We start from the raw sequence: 19,145 nt of genomic DNA on the forward strand, positions 1-19,145 counted from the left end.
ACAAGGCTTCGGGACCCAGGTAATCATTCTAAATGTAATTGGAGGATTCAATTTTAATGGTAATATTGCAACATTACTTTTGCTTTAGCTTTCTGCACTGATAGGTTCTCAGCCATCACATATGGACAACAGCTAGAAAGAAATCTGAGACACGTACAGTAAGGCCTTGTCTAAGAACCTTCAGTTTTAAGACTACATACAATTCTGTGACATTCCAATGGTAACAGTTCCAATTTTGCAGCAAACTAACATCAAATTGCACTTACTCTAGAGCTCACAAAAAGAGAGCACGTGATTTTAACTTCTTAATATCTGAGAATACAGTATTTTATTATCTTGTTGGTTATTTCAATTTGGAAATAAAAACTAAGGTAAAACCATGTTGCTTAAGGAGGCTGCTTCCTTTTAAAAATGAACACATTTAAAACATTAAAAAAACCTATCTCCCTCCTACTGAAGTATGTACTCAGTTTCCTCTTTCATGACAATTTCACATAATCGTAGAATTCTCAGAAATATCCTCCAGTATTAAATTTGAATAGCCAAGTGTCTGAGAACCAAACATATGAAAGACTCAAAATTTCTGCTCTGCACTCTGCACACAGAACGATCACATTCACAAGTCATATTTATCTGTTTTGTAAGCACACTCAGGTTTCTTAGATACAAAGCCGTTTTAATCAAGGTGATAGAAGCTCCTTGTGTGCAAAAGATGTAGTATGTACGAGGAGAAATTAATACAAACACGAAAAACTTTGCATTTGTTATTTGATTCCTTATAGATTTGAATTTGTGATTTAGGACTTCCATTAAGGCGGCTTTTGTAGTTCATATACTCCATAATTTATAAACAGAAGAGTGATTCATAGGACTCACAACATTCTTTCCTAGAGCTGTTTATCAATAATTAAATCATCTTTGTGACTACCATTCAATGTGTGAAACAGAAAACCATACTGTCTGTCTGTATATGCCAATGATTAAAAATATCTACCCAAGGTACCATCATTTCCTCTGATACAGTTTTTAAAACAAGGTCTATCTATTTGAACCTCATCATATTTTACCAAATATCACGAACAGCCTGCTGGGGTAGGAACAGTATATGAGTGGGGGTTGCAGGGAGGCAACAGGATGATGGGGGCGGGACAGGATGGTAGGGGAGGAGAGCCTGTGAGCTTGTTTTTAAAGGAAAACGTCTCACTTCCTCAAGCAGACTAAAGAGAAAAAGCTCATATGCTGCTATATTTACCTACAAAGCTAGACTCTCAATACCGAAGTCCCTTAGCCGTTTTCTGAGCTGCAAGATAGAAACAAAAGCACAACACACACACAGACACACCCCTGCTTTGCACTGCAGGCCCGTACTGGCCCTCCATTCTTGAACCCTCTTGCAAACTGTACTAAGAAATATATATGCACATGCATGTTCTGATGAAGCTATTTAAAAGCAGCATTGCTAAAGAAACCACATCCTAGCATCCTTAAAAGAACGAAGAGAAAGGAAGAGACCAATTTTCAAACCTTACTGCAGTTCCCTATGTCATCAGGAGAGGGGAAAAAAAAAAAAAGAAGGAAACATGAAACAATCAACCTGAGGGTATATTCGTCTCAAATAATCAGATCCAGTGGATACTGAAGGAAGGTACTTTAAAATAATGTTTTGGAAAATCTAGCAATGCTTTAAGGTAAGAGACTTCTCAAAGACTAATGACGTATCATAATGGTGTGAAGGAAGGATCAAGAGACAACATTCAATAACAAAAAAACTTATTTCATGTTTAACATATTATTCTGAACTCATATTCAAGGGGCAATATTCGGCCACCCATTGGGAAAGGGTTGACGCAGCGGTTTGCAATCTGATAGAACCCAGCCATGTCCAGGGGTCTCCGATAAGATGCTGCCACTCTGCTCAAAGGTATTTACATTCACCATGTGGTACTGTGTTGTTCTGGGAGAAAAGCTCTTGTTTCATGGAATTCCACAGACTTCCATGGTATAAACATTCCCACAATGGCAAATTTTAAGCTACCAGCATGATGTCACTAAACACGGGGCTGGGAAAAGCTATACAGTAGTCATATAATATTAGCCCATGTCCATGCCATAAACGGAGATAATTTCAAGAGCAGAGGTCACAGTATAGTAAAAATAATTAGGAAGGGATGCAGTTTGAGTATTAATGACTTTTGCTTTTTAGATAATGTATTTAATTTTTAATATTGGATGTGTTTGACAACCAGCTTGCAAAATTTCTAAAACTTGATCAATTGGCTCTCACCAGCCAAGGTGGGGTGATTCCAACAAATCACTGATTTCACATACCTAAAAAAGTATGAACATCTGCTATTTTCTTACCATTCTTAAACACTGCGAGAGTATCAGCCCAAATTTTAGGGGAAAAACATCTTCAGCCCCTGACCTACATATAGAATTTTACTTTTAAGAATATGCAGGGTCATCTTCTTTATCATAAAGTTGGCTTTCATGATAGGTTATGGGTACAGACTGTAGATACTGATCTAGAGAAAGCATCATGTAATGTTTGATAGGACTTCTAGAAGAAAGAGAATTATGTGGTAGTATTTTTAAGGTCATTTAGGAACAATACACATTTCTCCCATACTTTCTGCTCCTCTGGCCCCAGACAGAAAGCTCTACCATAGGCCTTTCTTCTGGAGTTGCAAGTTACAGAAAAAGATCACTTATAATTAATGTAAATTTAAGATACGAGAAGTATATTTTTTATTCCATGACCAGAACAGAGCACTTTATCTACCAGATGAATGTTGGCTGATGAATGAAAACCAACAAGCCATCAGCTTTCAGTAAGGTGTTAGGAGAGCCCCTGGAAGTGTGAATGTGCTACAAGTCTCAGGGGAAGCTTTCTCCCATCTCTAACCCTATAATTTGAAGAAGACAGTAGTACAAATTCCTTCCATGTTAATTGATGGGCAGCGGCCTTATTTCTGAGGACTGTGGAGGTGCCAGTTACGGGCTGTCTGTCTGCACATACAGAATGAAAAGGCCCCTGGCTAACACAGAAACTGAAATAAAGTGGCAGTTGGAGCAACTTCTTCCTGTATGATTCTTGGACACAGAGTATAATGAAGAAACATGACCTGATTGAAAATGCATTCGGAAGGAGCACTATATAAACAGGAAAAACTCTAATGAAAAACGATGAAAATCCCAAAGTTCTAAAGCACTAAGAGACAGAAATCCAATCATATTGGAAGAAAATACTGCTCACAGGCCAGGCTTTGTGATAATGTAAGTCTAGAGTTAATTTCCTTCTTCTACGCACACTTAACGAGACATCTACAGAACACATCTGTGGTGCTGTGCAGCCTTCAGGCTGGGCCAGCGTTCCTCAACTTTCCAGGTCTGACTTATCCGTAACTCCATGAGCTACTGAGGTCAATTTCAGGATTGTAAATCAACAAATTCTATGAAAATGAAAACTGTTGTTCTCATTTTGCAATTTAAAAAAAAGTTTTCTTAAAAGGAAGGGGTCCATAACGTAGGATAACTACTTTTCGAAAAGTCAAATGACTGTGCTGTATGTTTTCAATTTTCAACCGTCACCTTGATAGGTTTAGGGGTTTAATTTATGGAACAATCAAGCAATCTTTATATTTAACATTAAATGCCTGAATATTATAAATCATCTTAGATGAACATTTATGGGAGAGTTTCAGTGCAACTTCTGAACAAGTTGTCACTTTTATTATATTGCAATGATTTGTAAAAAATGATATGCTAAGTGATCCTAGAGTATAATTTAGGTGCACAGAAACAACTGTCAAGAAACAGCCAGAGACCACATTTAATGAAATCTTTACAGGCTGAAGTAATAAGCATTAAATTAATCAACACCGCTTAATTGAAGCTCTATTTGTAACGTTTTTTATTAGACTGGTTATTAATGAACCTTTAAACGATACCACTAACTTGAGCTCTATGTTTAAATTTAAATAATGAACCATTGTTCACACACACACAAAAAGAACAAACACTGCTTTAATAGCCCTTTGTCTCAATGGGCTTTCAGTCTTATGCATAACTAATATACAGACAAGTCCCTCCTACCTCTCAACAATTATTTACATGGTTGGCAGGATATCATCATTTAGGCTGCTAAAATAGTCTGAAATACCTACCATGAAATCCATAACCAAGTAAAAATGCAGTAAGTAAAGATTATATAAGAATTTTGGTTGACTTCAAAGATAATGTTTTCAAATCTGTGCTTTCAGTGCTTTTAAGTTTTTCTCTTTTTTTTTTTTTTGAGAATGGAATGACCTAGCCAGGACGCCCAGGCTGGATTTGGAATCCTGGGCTCACGCATTCCACCCAGCTCAGCCTCCCAAGCAGCTGGGATCGCAGGCGTGCACTACTGTGTCGAGTTTTTACTCCTTTTTGCTAAGTGCACACTCCTGTATGTGTCAGGAGATTCTGGTGTGGGATGGTAAAGGCTTACCTGAACATGTCTCCCAAGCCCTTCAGCATGCCCTTCTTGGCTTTCATTTTATCCTTCTCCTTATCTCTGTCTTTCTTCTTTTCTTTTCCAGTTTTATCTTTCTTTCTATCAGTCTTATCACCTTTCTCTTGGTTTCCATTCATCTGTCTCTCCAGAGAGTGGGAAGGCTGATCACTGGATGTGGACACAGACTCTCTCCCTGATCTTGAACTTTCTTCTGTGTCTTCTTCCACTTGGAAGGAAAGAAAAAAAAAAAAAAACAATAGGGACACAGTGAACCAATGCAACAAAAATAACAAAGCTAAGATACACTCAAGGACTTTACTTCCCCACACTTTCACGGCAGTATGGGCCTGCCAGCAACATGGACTGCAACGATGTTCAACTTTGAGTGGAATTAAAACGGACTATGTGATGTGGATGCCTCCTTGGGGACGATCGTGTGTCAAGTCAGTAGCAGAGAAGGAGCTTCCCGGTGGGACACTGGTGCACCCACGGAAACACCCTCTAGGAATCAGACTGAACACTACCGTGGGGCCCAGCAAGACCTTGTTATACAACACAGACCTCTAAGGGTCCAGGGAACTATATTTACAAGATGAAAAAAAAAAAACAAAACAGCAGCCCTTCCCAAAGTGCTTCCTTTCTTCTTGGGTAAGAATCACGCACATACTCTCTGGCTCCTCATTAATTTGCTGGACTACACCATTCAAAGTCAGCAGGACTTCTTTCCTCAGGCTCCCAAACATACCCATTTAGAATTGCTGCACGCGGAAGAGCAGATTATTTTGGCTCTGCACAGCCTCTGTAACTTCTCTTTGCATAGGGCCAACATAAGAAGTAAATGCTACTATATGTTCCAATCCTAAACAATCTTGCATGCCTATCTGCACCACGGCAGCTGAACAGACGTAAGGGGGGGCCATGAAAATAAGTACATCAATAAGCTCACTTCTCTGGACTTTGCAGATAAAAGATCTACTTAGTGATAACAATGTTCCATTCCTTGAATCAACACTTCGTAAGCACATGGTCCAAGGGCACTTCAATACCGCAAAGTTTTTGCCATTGAAAGAATGACAAGTAAGTGAAGTAGGTTTCCACCTACCAAAAGAGCTTTAAGCGTTTCTCTATTGAGTAAGAAGCAGAAAGGCAAATATGAACAGCCATTCTCAGAAATCTTCTTTTGAGACTGGTCACCTAAAGTTCTCCTCCAAATACAATGAGAATTATAGGGGCTTAAGGTTAATTTATCACTGAATTCTGAAGTCATTTTTCTTTTCCAGCATCAATTTAAAAAAGTATGAATCAATATTTTTGAGTTTCTTGTAACAGAGTCAAACAGAATGGTTTAGCCTCTTCCCAAACTTTTGCAAAGAACTGACCTATAAATCAAGTTAATATATCCTCAGTAAATTTCAGTCCTGCCTTTCCACCAGCAAGCAGCATGTTCTCTTTTTTTGAGATGGAGTTTTGCTCTTTTTTGCCCAGGCTGGAGTGCAATGGCACGATCTTGGCTCACTGCAACCTCTCCCTCCTGAGTTCAAGCAATTCTCCTGCCTCGGCCTCGTGAGTACCTGGGATTACAAGTGTCCACCACCACACCTGGCTAATTTTTTTGTACATTTAGTAGTGATGGGGTGTCATCATGTTGACCAGGCTGGTCGCAAACTCCTGACCTCTGGTGATCCACCCACCTAAGCCTCCTAAAGTGCTGGGATTCTAGGCGTGAGCCACCACACTCAGTGCAAGGAACACTTTCAATAGCAATACACAATTATCATGGGTATAAGACGACCAGCTGAAATGGTCCTGATAGCTTACATTTCTGCCATTAAATCCTCACAAATCTGAAAAGAGACTATCAAGTGATAGGACAGCTATGTCCAACTAATACAGTTGTTGTTTTTTGTTGTTGTTAAAAAGCCAGCTATTTGTCATAATGTAAAAAACAAAGCTCAGAATTACTTTTCTTAAGACATTTGATTAAAAGCTTAAGTCAACACATTTCCTACCCCAGCAGGTCATGTCCCAGGTAGAGACAAAGAGTAAACACATCTCTGTGCCTAAATCTGGAAGCTACTTTGGAGATTTTCCACACCAACTTCAGTTTCCTGCAGTACATGACTTTCATGCATTCTTTGATCAACTCTGCTTGTGACTGCCTGATTCCACATTTCATACAGCATATATTTGGGTAATCTATCATCCAGTCACTACGCAGTCTGCCCAGAAGATAATTCCAGCAGTCAGCATTGCATTTCAGAAACCAATTTTGAGTCCTCTATGGTCACTGTGACTTGTGGCTCATAGTCATGAAATTGCTCAAGAAGCTAGATCAAATGTATACAGGGAGTATGGGACTGGCTAGCCAGCATATAAATGATTTCAGAAAGGTTCGCCTGCCTCTCTATTGCAAGTCATCTCATTGTAAGCCATTCTCTTCCTTCAAGGACATGGTAGCTTTCAAGAAAATTTGCTCCCTTTCCTCTCTAAACAGAATTGTGCAGGTTTATTAGAAAAAGCCAGTTACAATTAGTGACATAGTGAAAATCCATAATCTTACAAATAATACTGAGTTCAGGCTACAATTTCTTGTGGTGTATACAGTGCAGGGAAAGAATATCCTGGCAACTGGCCCGAGGGCTTGCTAGCAGCCTTTTCAAATGAGCGCTCCCCCAAAGAATGTAAATATAGCTCAAGCAGGGTTGTAGTGTGTTGCTTAATGCCCTTGAACATGGCTGTGCTCTATCTGCTTGTGAACCACTACTTCAACACTTCAACACTTTGAGATATGGGTGTGGCCACAAGTTTCAGACAATTGATCAAATCATTACAGAACAATTCCCAAAAGTTCTCTGGAGCTATAAAAACCTAGGTCTATTGGTATACTCAAGACAAATAAACGGATGCTAGTGAATTTTCAATAATAACTGCATGGAACCCTCCTTTTACCTATACTTCCATAGCCCTTTCTTTGTATAATCTATTATTATTGCACTTCTCATATGATATCACATCCATGTCTCCCTCCCATTCTCTAAGCTCCTAAAATGAAGAGGTGGGACAAACAGCAGCTGTTCATAAATGGCTGTGTAAATGAAAGACTACTGGTAAACACTGACTTGTGACATTGTCCCGACCAAACTTTATCTAATTTCCAGGTATCACCATTCTTCTAGCTTTAGAAAAATGCCTCTAATCAAGCCTGACAAGACTAGCCACAATCCAGCTCTAGTAACACTAGGTAAGAATGCTCATGGTATTTGCTTTAGCTCTAATTGGTTTCTGGTATATTTTCATGCTATTATTGTTAGTGTTATATGCATCATCTAATAGATTTCACAGCCCTCTACAATGTCTGAAACTATAAACAGAAAAATGAGCTCAATAAATGTAAATGATTGTCTTCCACAGCAACCATTATCATAAATCATGAATGGAACCATCAGTGGCAATTCTGTTAGTCTTCTGCCTAATCGTTTTGGCAGAAGTTCAAGGGGCATATGTCGGCTCTTGGCTTGGGAACAGAATAATGGCAGTGCCTTCACAACTCACTATATGCTGAAGTCATGTTTGTTGCCAATTCTTTTCATATTCAAAATAATTTTCTGGTGTATGTAACACAACTTATTTTCTAAAGTATGTGAAGTAAAGTTAGTATAAATTCATTTATTAGCTTCAGGTTTTGTATCCTCATTTTATGAAATTAAAACTCCTACCTCTGTTTCATGCCCCAAGCCAGTGGACTGTTTAAAATGACACTTGCACATTGGAGGATTCTTTATGCTTGTTCTGAACATTCTAATTTAGATAATACATTATCACAGAAACTCTTCTGGGGGTGTACTGATTTAACTAATCCCTTTGAATGCCAACTAATTAAAAATATTTAGCAATATGTAGCTTCATATGTACAAACATAAGATGTTCTTTTAAAGTACTGAATTATATATACTTCAAACCCTGAAATTATTTGAAAGAGAAAAATTATCTTTATCCTGCTCCTATGCAGAAGCACTGTAGTTTTAAAAGCTCAAATAAATTGGTTACACATGGTTAATTTTTGAAAAGATATACATATCAAGGTCAGTGATGTACTAGTCAGATTTTAAATGTTAAAACAAATCTGTACATTTAATACAAGCTTTATAATTAGGTACCTAAAATATCTTTATTCCCTTAAACTAAGAAAACATAACACATTCATAGAAACAATTTTTCAAGTAAGAAAAGTCCTAGTAATATATCAGCAATAAATGGCTTGATCTATTGTGTTCATACAGCAAATTACAAGGCAAGAACTAATCATAAATCTACATTTAGATAATGTACTATTTTAAGTGCTATATACATATCTTGATTTTTTTCTCTTTAATTTTGCTCATTTTGACCAATTATTTGCTTTCCTTTTGCATACAGCCTGAACAAAGAAAGATGATTATCTCCCTCTAAACAAATAGAAATTTCTATTTTTGACAACATTTCTGCCTATTTAAGCTGCTCTATGCACTGAACTATCAGCTACGTTTCTATGTGATTACCTATAAAGACAGGTACTTTCAAGTTTCTTTTTTTAACGAAGGTGTAAAATGAAGCTGCTTATTTCTCTTTAATGTGGCACAGTCATTCGGCAATTAAGACGTACCTAATTACCATGTTTTCAACAGATGCAAATGTAGCTCAATTAAAATTCTAGTCCATGTTACAAATTAAGCCGCCGAACTATGAAAGGTATCATGTTAGGACTGGATCACCAAGAATTTTGGAAAAGATCGGGCATTTACGTGGATCAGGCGTTTATGATGGAGAAAATGACTTTGGGTTTTCATTGAAATGCAAAGTTCTGCAGCTTCTGCCATAAATAATCTATTTCTATTTAAACTTTACAAACATTTTATGGTCAAAGTTGACTCAGAGCCTCAAGGTCATTAGAGTCCATTTTTTTCCCCCATTGAGAAGTGATGCTACTGTTGATACTGTAATGATTTCTGTTGGCTGATTATCCAAAATCCATTTCTCCCTTTCTTCTTCCTAATAGAAATCTGTGTTCAGGAATGCAACCTGGCTCCAAGGGGTGAATTCATTACTAAGTTTACGGATACAATACCCCTGCAGATTTGTCCATCCAAGGTTATCAGACCAAGAATGGCCTCAATGGACTCAATGGACATATTCCAGGCTTAGGAAGGGCTCTTTCCCTTCTGTTGGCCAGGAATGACAGTAAAAGGCCTCTGAGCCCTAAAAGTACCCTATGGATAGCTGAATTACAGAATTATCCTGTGGGCAGCTGACTCGTGGATAGCAGAGCAGAAGGGGCTGAAAAATGTTGGGTCTTTGGAGAAATCTCCCTGAAGCTACCCAACTCTAGATTCAAGTTATGCAGGAAAATATATTTCCCTATTGTTTGAGTTGGTCTGAATTGCATTTTCTATTCAACGCAGCTGAAAGCATATGAATAGGTATACCGCATAAAGCAAGTGTTAGAGCAGCTGTGGAATATCTATTGTGTTATTTGTCACAAGTGTATAATTTAGCAGTAAATATCATTTTAGGTAGCTTTGGCAATTTTACTAGATTTAAATCATTTGTTTAAATTTGCTACTAGATTTAAATGAATTGTTCAATAGGTATAAACAGAGACATACAACAACAAAATAACATAGTATTACTTCTTATTTAAAACTCAACAATACTCTCCTCTGAGGGAGAGGCCCCAAAAGGCATCATTAAACATTCACTGAGCAATTAAGGGAAGGGCTGAATAAGCAGCCAGCAATATGAAGAACTGCCCTTTACCGCACCCTGTCAACAACGAACTACCCTAGTATTAGAAGTACTTAATAACAGGAACACAGATTCTTGAGCAATTTACAATTTACATTGAAATAGAAAGGATCAAATGTAAAAGTTCTACACAGGATGACTCAGTCTTCAAAAGCCATCTTCTTTTTTTTTTTTTTCCCGAGACGGAGTTTCGCTCTTGTTACCCAGGCTGGAGTGCAATGGCGCGATCTCGGCTCACCGCAACCTCCGCCTCCTGGGCTCAGGCAATTCTCTTGCCTCAGCCTCCTGAGTAGCTGGGATTACAGGCACGCGCCACCATGCCCAGCTAATTTTTTGTGTTTTTAGTAGAGGCGGGGTTTCACCTTGTTGACCAGGATGGTCTCGATCTCTTGACCTTGTGATCCACCCGCCTCGGCCTCCCAAAGTGCTGGGATTACAGGCTTGAGCCACCGCGCCCGGCCACAAGCTATCTTCTTAAAACAAGACTTTTAAGTTAAAATGAAACATTCATTATAGAAAATTTCCCTAGATTTAGTAAATGCATTGAGCACTACCAATTTCTATTAGTGTTAGGTGAAAAACAAGGTAACAAAAATAAATGAGGACCGGACTTTCAGCCACTGCAAACTCCTGCATAGGAATCAAGAATACTGAGGACGTAAATATTATTTTTATTTCTTATTTTGGTGGAATACTTTGACTTTGGAAGAGGAAGAAAGATATAGAAAATGAACAGCTAGTGACACACAGATGGTGTCGAATAACAGGATCTGCTGTTCTGGACTCTGACTTTTAACATTAGAATGATGAGCTTCTGGCAGCAGAAAAACTTAGCTTTTTCTGAACACCAAAAAAATGAAACCACACACACACACAAAGCTGGCATGAGACGGGAAGACTTGGGCTTTTACACTAATATGTGAGGTGAGAATAATAACTGATAGGATGAAGACTGTGAGGAGGTAAAAAGCTATGAAAGCATCAGGTGACATTTATTAGTGGTATTGTAGAGTGGTTTCAGCAACTGGAAGAAAGTTCAAATACATGACTCCTCAGACACTCTACTCTAAAAATAGCTTTATTTCATTTTTTAAAAAAACCTTTCAACATATGTGGGTGGAGGAAGAAAAACAATAGAATCACTCTTTTAAAGAGTTATTACCAAAAACCTTTCTTCACTTTTACTTGACATTCTAAACTTCTCTTTAACCCATCCCCACAAACGAAGCAGGTAAAATACTCCCACAGATAATGGTACAATGTCACCTCCATTACCCCTCCCTTCCCAAGATAATGTTGCAGAGCAGGTACAATGAGGGTCACACCCTCAATTTTCTGAACCTGTGCAAATTCACTTTCAGTGTTCAATTGATTTTAACATTCAAATGATGGCCCACAGTGGATGCTGCTTTCTGTCCATGAGGACAATTTTAAAAGAAGCTTAAGGCTTTTTAAAAACCAATTCTGACCGAAGGACTAGCTACATAATGGAAATGACAGCACTCACAACCCTTACTGTTGGAATTGCCACTAAGAATTTTATTTTAATCAAAGAGTGAGCTTAACAAACACAAAGTCTGTTTGAACAACATACAAACTATTATTTATGGCCAAAGAAAGAGACACAGGCCACTGCTCAGACTCTTTTAAAACAACATAAAAATGGTCAGGATTATAAATTAGTGAATGGCTAATTTATTTTGCTTTTTTGTGTGTGAGGAATCAGAATGCCTGCTCCTCAAAAGCCAGTGTTCATTATTATTATTATTATTATTATTATTATTATTATACTTTAAGTTGCGGGATACATGTGCAGCTCTTGCAGAATTGTTACACAGGTATACACATGCCTTGGCGGTTTGCTGCCTCCGCCTCCATCCCGCTGTCACCTACATTAGATATTTCTCCTAATGTTATCCCTCCCCAATCTCCCCACCTCCTGCTATCCCTCCCCTAGCCCCCTGCACCCTCCCCCCGACAGACCCAGTGTGTGATGTTCCCCTCTTTGTGCCCCAAAGCCAGTGTTCTTAACTACCATGAAACATAATCGATACTGGATGATCCACAAAAATTTCCTGATGTTAAAAAAGTACTTGATACTAAAAAAATCTCAGATGCACTATGTAGAATCAGCTGGAGCTTGAGAAAAACTGGATTGTTCGGGGAAAAGTTTTCTGAAGAAGGAAGATGACGGTATAATATACACATCAGAGGGGTGGGGGAGAAAGAAGATACACCTCACGAAGTGTGCACTGTGTGGCACAGGCAAGGGTGAGCACGGACACTTGAAGGGCTGTAAGAATCAGACGGTGACTGCAGAGCTCACTGGGCACATCAAGAGACAGGAGGCCCAGTTGGGAGACCCTAACAATACCTTCTGATATGAAATAGCAAGGGTCGGGCCTGGGCTGGAAGAGGTGAGATTACATTACATGTGAAAAAGTTAAGAGAGCTTGGTAACGGAATGGTGACCCAGTGAGATGATGATTCCAAGTTTCTGAGCCTGGAAGTGCTAATGAGAGAAATCACATCATCAACATCCATCTTTGTGTAAGAGATGCTAAGCCCATAAACAGCTTCTTCCTTTGCTCTGGTATTTCCAAGAATCATCGCTCACCTGGACTGCTGCACTACTATCACAGAAATGAGCTTCTTGCCCTGGTGTTGCTATTTACCATCCTATACCGATAAGCCATCCTCTACCCCAGAGTTCCAACAATCATATTATTTTATCTGAAATGCAAGTAATTTTAAACAGTCTGTGATCTGCTCTCTGCCTCTATCTTTATTTATTTATCTATTTATTGAGATGGAATTTGCTTTGTAGCCCAAGCTGGAGTGTAGTGGCACAATCTTGGCTCACTGCAACCTCCACCTCCTGGGTTCAAGCCTTGTGCCTCAGCCTCCAAAGTAGCTGGCATTACAGGCATGTACCACCATGCCTGACTAATTTTTTATTTTTAGTAGAGACGGGGTCTCGCCATGTTGGTTAGGCTGGTCTTGAACTCCTGACCTCAAGTGATCCACCTGCCTTGGCCTCCCAAAGTGCTGGGATGACAGGCACCTACATGTTAAACCTCAATCCTCACTATGCTCTCAACTGCCCCATACCCACCAACCTAATATTAACTACCGCAGCCCAGAGATGTTCCCCATTCCCTATGTTCCATATTTCTCCATGTGTCCAGTTGAAGACTCTAAAGCAGTAATACTCAGCTCAAGCAATATCTCTCTTCTGGAGATATTCTCCTCTAGTGTCCTCTCCTCCCTAATTCCACATCAGTTGGCAACTCCCACGTCCCCTCCCCCACCCTGGGTGCCAAACTAACTTGCACACTACAATGGAACAGAACCACACTCCTTATCAAAAGCTTGTTCACCCACCAGATTGATTCAACCTCCCAACCACAAGCCCTTAGGAACGAATAACCTAAATATCAGATTTTAGGTATGTACTTAAATACTCTGGAGTAGGTTTAGCGTAATGGGCTTTCCTGTTTGGAAGAGTGTTTCATATTCTAGAAAAACCGTGAAACTGAGAATCAGAAGATACGCATTCTAAGATTCCATCCCTAAGTGTAATCTTAGCCAGATATATAAATACTATTTCCTTTTAAAAAACGGTTAGAAATGAGGTTTCTATCATTCAAACCCTTCAGATATGGCTTTTCACTGCACTTTCTGCTAAGTTCCATTTTACTTAGAAAAAGAAATGTAAGGAATACCTTTGGCTATTACATATCCATACACCCATACTATGATCAGAAACACCCTAAAAATTAATCAAAGCTCCGTTTCTTAAACTGCAGGTTAAGTATATGTATCATTTTATTAGCATAAAATGATGTGATGAGATATTCTTCTTCCTAGCACTTCAGAACAAGTATTTTTATAAAACAACATGGATTTATCCACTAAAACAAATTAACCAAATAGAAAATAGTTCACAAAGTACTCTGACTTTGAAATCTGATCACGAATTCTTCCAAAATAGATTAACTGTAGTCTATTGGGTTTCGCTTATGATAAAATTATATGTAGTTTGCATTACTTTGGCTGAAATAGGTGGTGGTGATAAAAGGTGGCTAGGAGTGGGCAGAATGCTGAGAGTAGAAAATCTGAGACAGCAAACACAATGTGTTATTTCATAGCTAATAAAACAAAAGCAAAATATGGAAGCTCTCATATTAGTTGATTTAATAATATAAATTCAGGCCAGGTGCAGTGGCTCACGCCTAAAATCCCAGCACTTTGGGAGGCCAGGGCGGGTGGATCACAAGGTCAGGAGATCAAGACCATCATGATCAACATGGTGAAACCCCATCTCTACTAAAAATACAAAAATTAGCCAGGCATGGTGGTGCCTGCCTGTAATCCCAGCTACTTGGGAGGCTGAAGCAGGAGAATCACCTGAACCAGGGAGTCGGAGGTTGCAGTGAGCCAAGATTGCGCCACTGCACTCCAGCCTGGTGACAGAGTGAGACTTCATCTCAACAAAAAAGAAAAGAAAATTTAAAAAATAATGTAAAGTCAGTTTCTTCAAATTTCATACTGAAAACCTAAATTATGCATATTTTAGAAAAGTGCTTTTCTCTTATCTCCTAATAAGAGTTGTATAGAAAAGTACGCAAGCTACCACCTTCAGGTTTGAGGACCATGCCTTCTTGTTTGCCAGGCACAAAGTTTTCCGCATTTAAAATTCTGAACTTGCTGTATCTTAAAATCAATAGGTACAATTAATAGGAGATATTTGGTTACACTGTTTCACTTCCTCAACCTTAACAAAAAGGTGTTACAAAACTGAATTTAGGGTTGACAATTTCTGGTAACTTTTAATTATGAAAAAGTAGAATTAATGTATTTTTTAAAAGAAAACAAAGCAATCTTACTGCATGCATTTTCTTGGTATCAGTAGAAACTGATTTATCATGGGGAAAGTAGAAGTCTCTTGCTGAGAGCCAGGCTGGATACGTAATTTGCATAGAAGAGGGAGCAGATTGTCAATGCCCTGACCTGTCAAACACAGGTAGGGCCTCGGAGATAATGGGTCCCAGAATACAAAGCTCCATCTTGATCCAGACAGATACACACAACATGGAGAGGCCAGATGGATTAAATGGGAGACAAAAATGCCGGCTTCTGCCATCTCCACAGGAAGAACGTAAGTGCTGCAGAAGATGACAGATACCAGATACCACATGGATCCCACCCCAGTCTCTTGGCCCCATTGCTGTGCCTGTGCCATCATTTCCACACTGCTGCGAAGAGGCCAGGCTGTTCAATGCCATGAATACAGTCACTGGGGAGGGGCTCAACCCAACTGACAAGCAATCAACCATGCCTCCGCCTACGTGTCTTACTTGTAAAGAGGGAAAGTGCCACATGATGGTAGAAACCAGAGACTGCAGCCCTATGCAGGGAGCTCGCTGTTCCTACTGACCTCCACACCTAGCTTTTCCGCAGTGGCTCAGTCTCTAGCCACATGTTTCCAGGGTGCACTGCATCCTCAGGAAATGTCCCATGTGACAGAAAGACCATCTGCCTAGACAATGGTCCTCTTTTCAGATCCAGGTCCAAGGGGGATACGATTTTTTAATTTCTACAGGTAGCTGTAACCAAGTTGGACCATGGGACAAGAAAGAACCCACTTCCCCTGACGTCCACTGAGCACAGACAATGGAGGATGTTGGACATGCAGCCAGAGGACACATAGCTAAGGGACAAGCCCGGAAAGGCAAAAACACAGCAGCACAGCCACAGAGACAGCAAGTCCAGAGACCCTGCCATGCAACTCCATTTTCCCTGAAAATGGCGTGGTTAGGAAACTGAAGGAGGGCTGAGCCGGCCTTCTTTCCACAGCTGGAGGCAGAAAGTGCCATCACATCTCTAGTTTTATGTAAGCTGATAGTCTAATGATCACCAGCAGTAACACCACATTGGATAGACTTTTAAGAAAAAGAGTTTGCTGAGATATTGAAGAGCTAGTGCATACAAGGTCCAATGTGGGATACCTCACTCACCTACTCATCCATCTGGCAGACATTCATTGAATTCTATGGTTTGCCAAGCCCTGTGCTTGGTAATGAAGGATGAAAACAGATGGGGTGTTTCCCACATGGGCCTCACAGAAGGTGAGGGGGTTAGCGTGCCAGATGTAGGGCAGTGAGGAGGTACATAGAATCATGGAATGTTGAACTAGGAGGGAATTTGGAAACCACCGAAACCATCTAAGCCAGAATATTTACAACTTCTTCCTAAATACTCAACACCACCTTTTTAAAAACAAAAATTTATGAAGGATCCCGATGTACAAAAGTGACGAAAACAACTGTGGAGGTGGTGGGGGTGGGCTGACGCTGGTGGCCTTTCCCACTCCCCAAATCCACTGAGGTACTGCTCCTGACCAGAGGTTACAACAAACCATTTGAAAGTCAGTCATCTAGTCCAAATCTTCAGTTTTAAAAATGAAGGAATTAAAGCTCAAGCAGTTGAAGTTTTGACCAAAATCCCAAATTACTTAAAAGAATGTAGATGGCTGGGCATGGTGGCTCATGCCTGTAATCCCAGCACTTTGGGAGGCAGAGGCAGGTGAATTATGAGGTCAAGACATCGAGACCATCCTGGCCAACATGGTAAAACCCATCCCTACCAAAAATACAAAAATTAGCCGGGTATGGTAATATGTGCCTGTAATCCTAGCTACTTAGGAGGCTGAGGGAGAATTGCTTGAACTCGGGAGGCAGAGGTTGCAGTGAGCTGAGACTGCATCACTGCACTCCAGTCTGACGACAAAGTGAGACTCCATCTCAGAAAAAGAAAAGAAAAAAAAAAAGCATGCAGATGAGGATGCAAGTAACCTGAATTCCACTTCTTTGCTCATTCCACCCTATGAACACAATTTCGACAACCCAAATGGGAAAAGTTTAGAATTTACAATAGCTGCCTTTCTTCTGCCATATGCAAAATGCTGAAAACTGGTCTGCAAAAATAAATAAATAAATAAATAAATAACAGGACTTTTGAAAAATATGACATTTTGTGGTTGGAGGTGCAGCATGTTTTTAGGGAACCTGCCACATGCTATTTCCCAGGTCTTGCCCAGAACTTTATCTTTGGTTTGCAAACTGTAATTTGTCTATCTGTTTGTTTCACTTCACTCCTTTTCTCTGAAGGACAGATAAATGAATGAACTTTAATAAACTGTTACTTCTCTCTCTTTTTAAAAAAAAAAAAAAAAAAAAGCTAGGTTTATATAGGGACGAAATCAGATGTCCACATTAGTGGGACACTCTGGAGGCTGTCCCCGCAGACTTAAGAATATACCTTATATACATAGGTATTCTATCTGCTGTTACACTGGAAATGAGTGACGTATTATAAGAGCAAACTGCATTTTTAAAGGGAAATTAAATAACATTTTAACCAGAACAAGAAAAAAGTTCAAAAGCATCATAAATTGTAGATACTCAAAAATTATATAAAGGGGACAAAGCATAGTAATTTTTGATTAAATATACACCCAGGACATACAGAAGCAAGCTTTATAATTGTCAAGTAATATTGATTAGGATGGCAAGGAAACATTATTACAAAGGGAGAAAGCTCAACAGGGTGAAAAGCTCATAGGACTCAGGCTCTTGGAGACCAGATTTGGCAGCAAAAATAGGAAATATGTTCTTCATTCATCAAGAATAGGCTGCATATATTTGTAATCACTGGCTGAAAAAACTGCCTGGATTTAGATGGAGAATCAGGTGGAGATGGAGAGAAGTGTAGCGATCCTCTAAGCTATGCTTTGCATATTACATTATGTCAGAAATATTCATCTTCCCAAATGTATTATATGCATAAGCAAAATACAAAAGCTTTTCCTTATTCTCAAAATGTGATCTTTGTTATTTAAAACTCTTCTTCCCTATAAAAATCTTCCTTAGGTATATGTGATAGAAGTGGTCTACTCAAATGTTGAATTGTAAGTAATTTACGATCTACACAAATTATCTCTGGTCTCTGCTTTAGCTTTATTCTGTGGTCCCTGCAACTATTCTTACAATAGTTTGATGGTTGAGTCACATTTGAGGTTAAAACACTAAAAGATAAATTAGTAGTTACAAACAATACAAGATAATCAACGATTTTCACTATTAGGTCTCCTAAGCTCTTTGCTTCTTAGTAAATATATCAGTAGAGTTTTTCCATTTTTTTTTTAAAGAATGGTTACTTTAATAAATGTTTAACTCTCTGAAAGGATACATTTGTACATAACTATAAATTTATTTTTTCTCCAATAAACCATGGAAAATATTTGTATTAACCTTTGACTTGTAATAATCTTGTCTTTAAATATTTTGCCATTTTAAAACATACCCACACAAATATAGACTGCTATTTTAGTTACAGGAAAGCAAGAATAATTCCTGAAAACAAAAATAAAAACGTGTTCTTAAGATCACAGATTCTTACAGATATTCAATGGAGACACCCTAGCAGAGATACTACAAAGCAGTAGTGGTTTCCAAACATTTTGATCTCAAGATAACTTTACACCCCTGAAAATTATTAAGCACTCCAAATTACTTTTTCGTATGTAGATTATATCAAGTAACATGTACAGATTTAAAACTAGGAAAGTCTTAAAATATTACTTTTTAAAAGCAATAAAGCAATTTTGTGTTACAGAAATTATATTTTTACCAAAAAAAATATATATTCCAAAAGAAGTGAGAACACTGGCACTGTTAAATAGTTTAGAAATTTTTAGTTCAATATTGGCCTAAAAGCCAGATTCTCCTCTCTGCTTCTGCATTCAATCTAATGCAGAATCACATGACATGTGGCCTCCAAAAAACCCCACTGTATACTTATGAGGGAA

General features: G+C 38.8%; 1 protein-coding gene across 25 annotated transcripts in view; it reads right to left on the reverse strand.

The window, feature by feature from the left end:
* The window catches only part of PARD3 (par-3 family cell polarity regulator), an 838,158-nt gene that overhangs the window by 322,535 nt on the left and 496,478 nt on the right, over window positions 1-19,145 (reverse strand). For all 25 annotated transcript variants that reach the window (XM_074405259.1, XM_074405258.1, XM_039478614.2 and 22 more), the window contains one exon: window positions 4,487-4,718. In XM_074405259.1, coding sequence (XP_074261360.1) covers window positions 4,487-4,718 — 232 coding nt within the window. The remainder of the gene's footprint in view (window positions 1-4,486; window positions 4,719-19,145) is intronic.

This window comes from Saimiri boliviensis, chromosome 8, assembly GCF_048565385.1.
Source record: "Saimiri boliviensis isolate mSaiBol1 chromosome 8, mSaiBol1.pri, whole genome shotgun sequence".
NCBI classification, from domain to species: Eukaryota; Metazoa; Chordata; class Mammalia; order Primates; family Cebidae; genus Saimiri; species Saimiri boliviensis.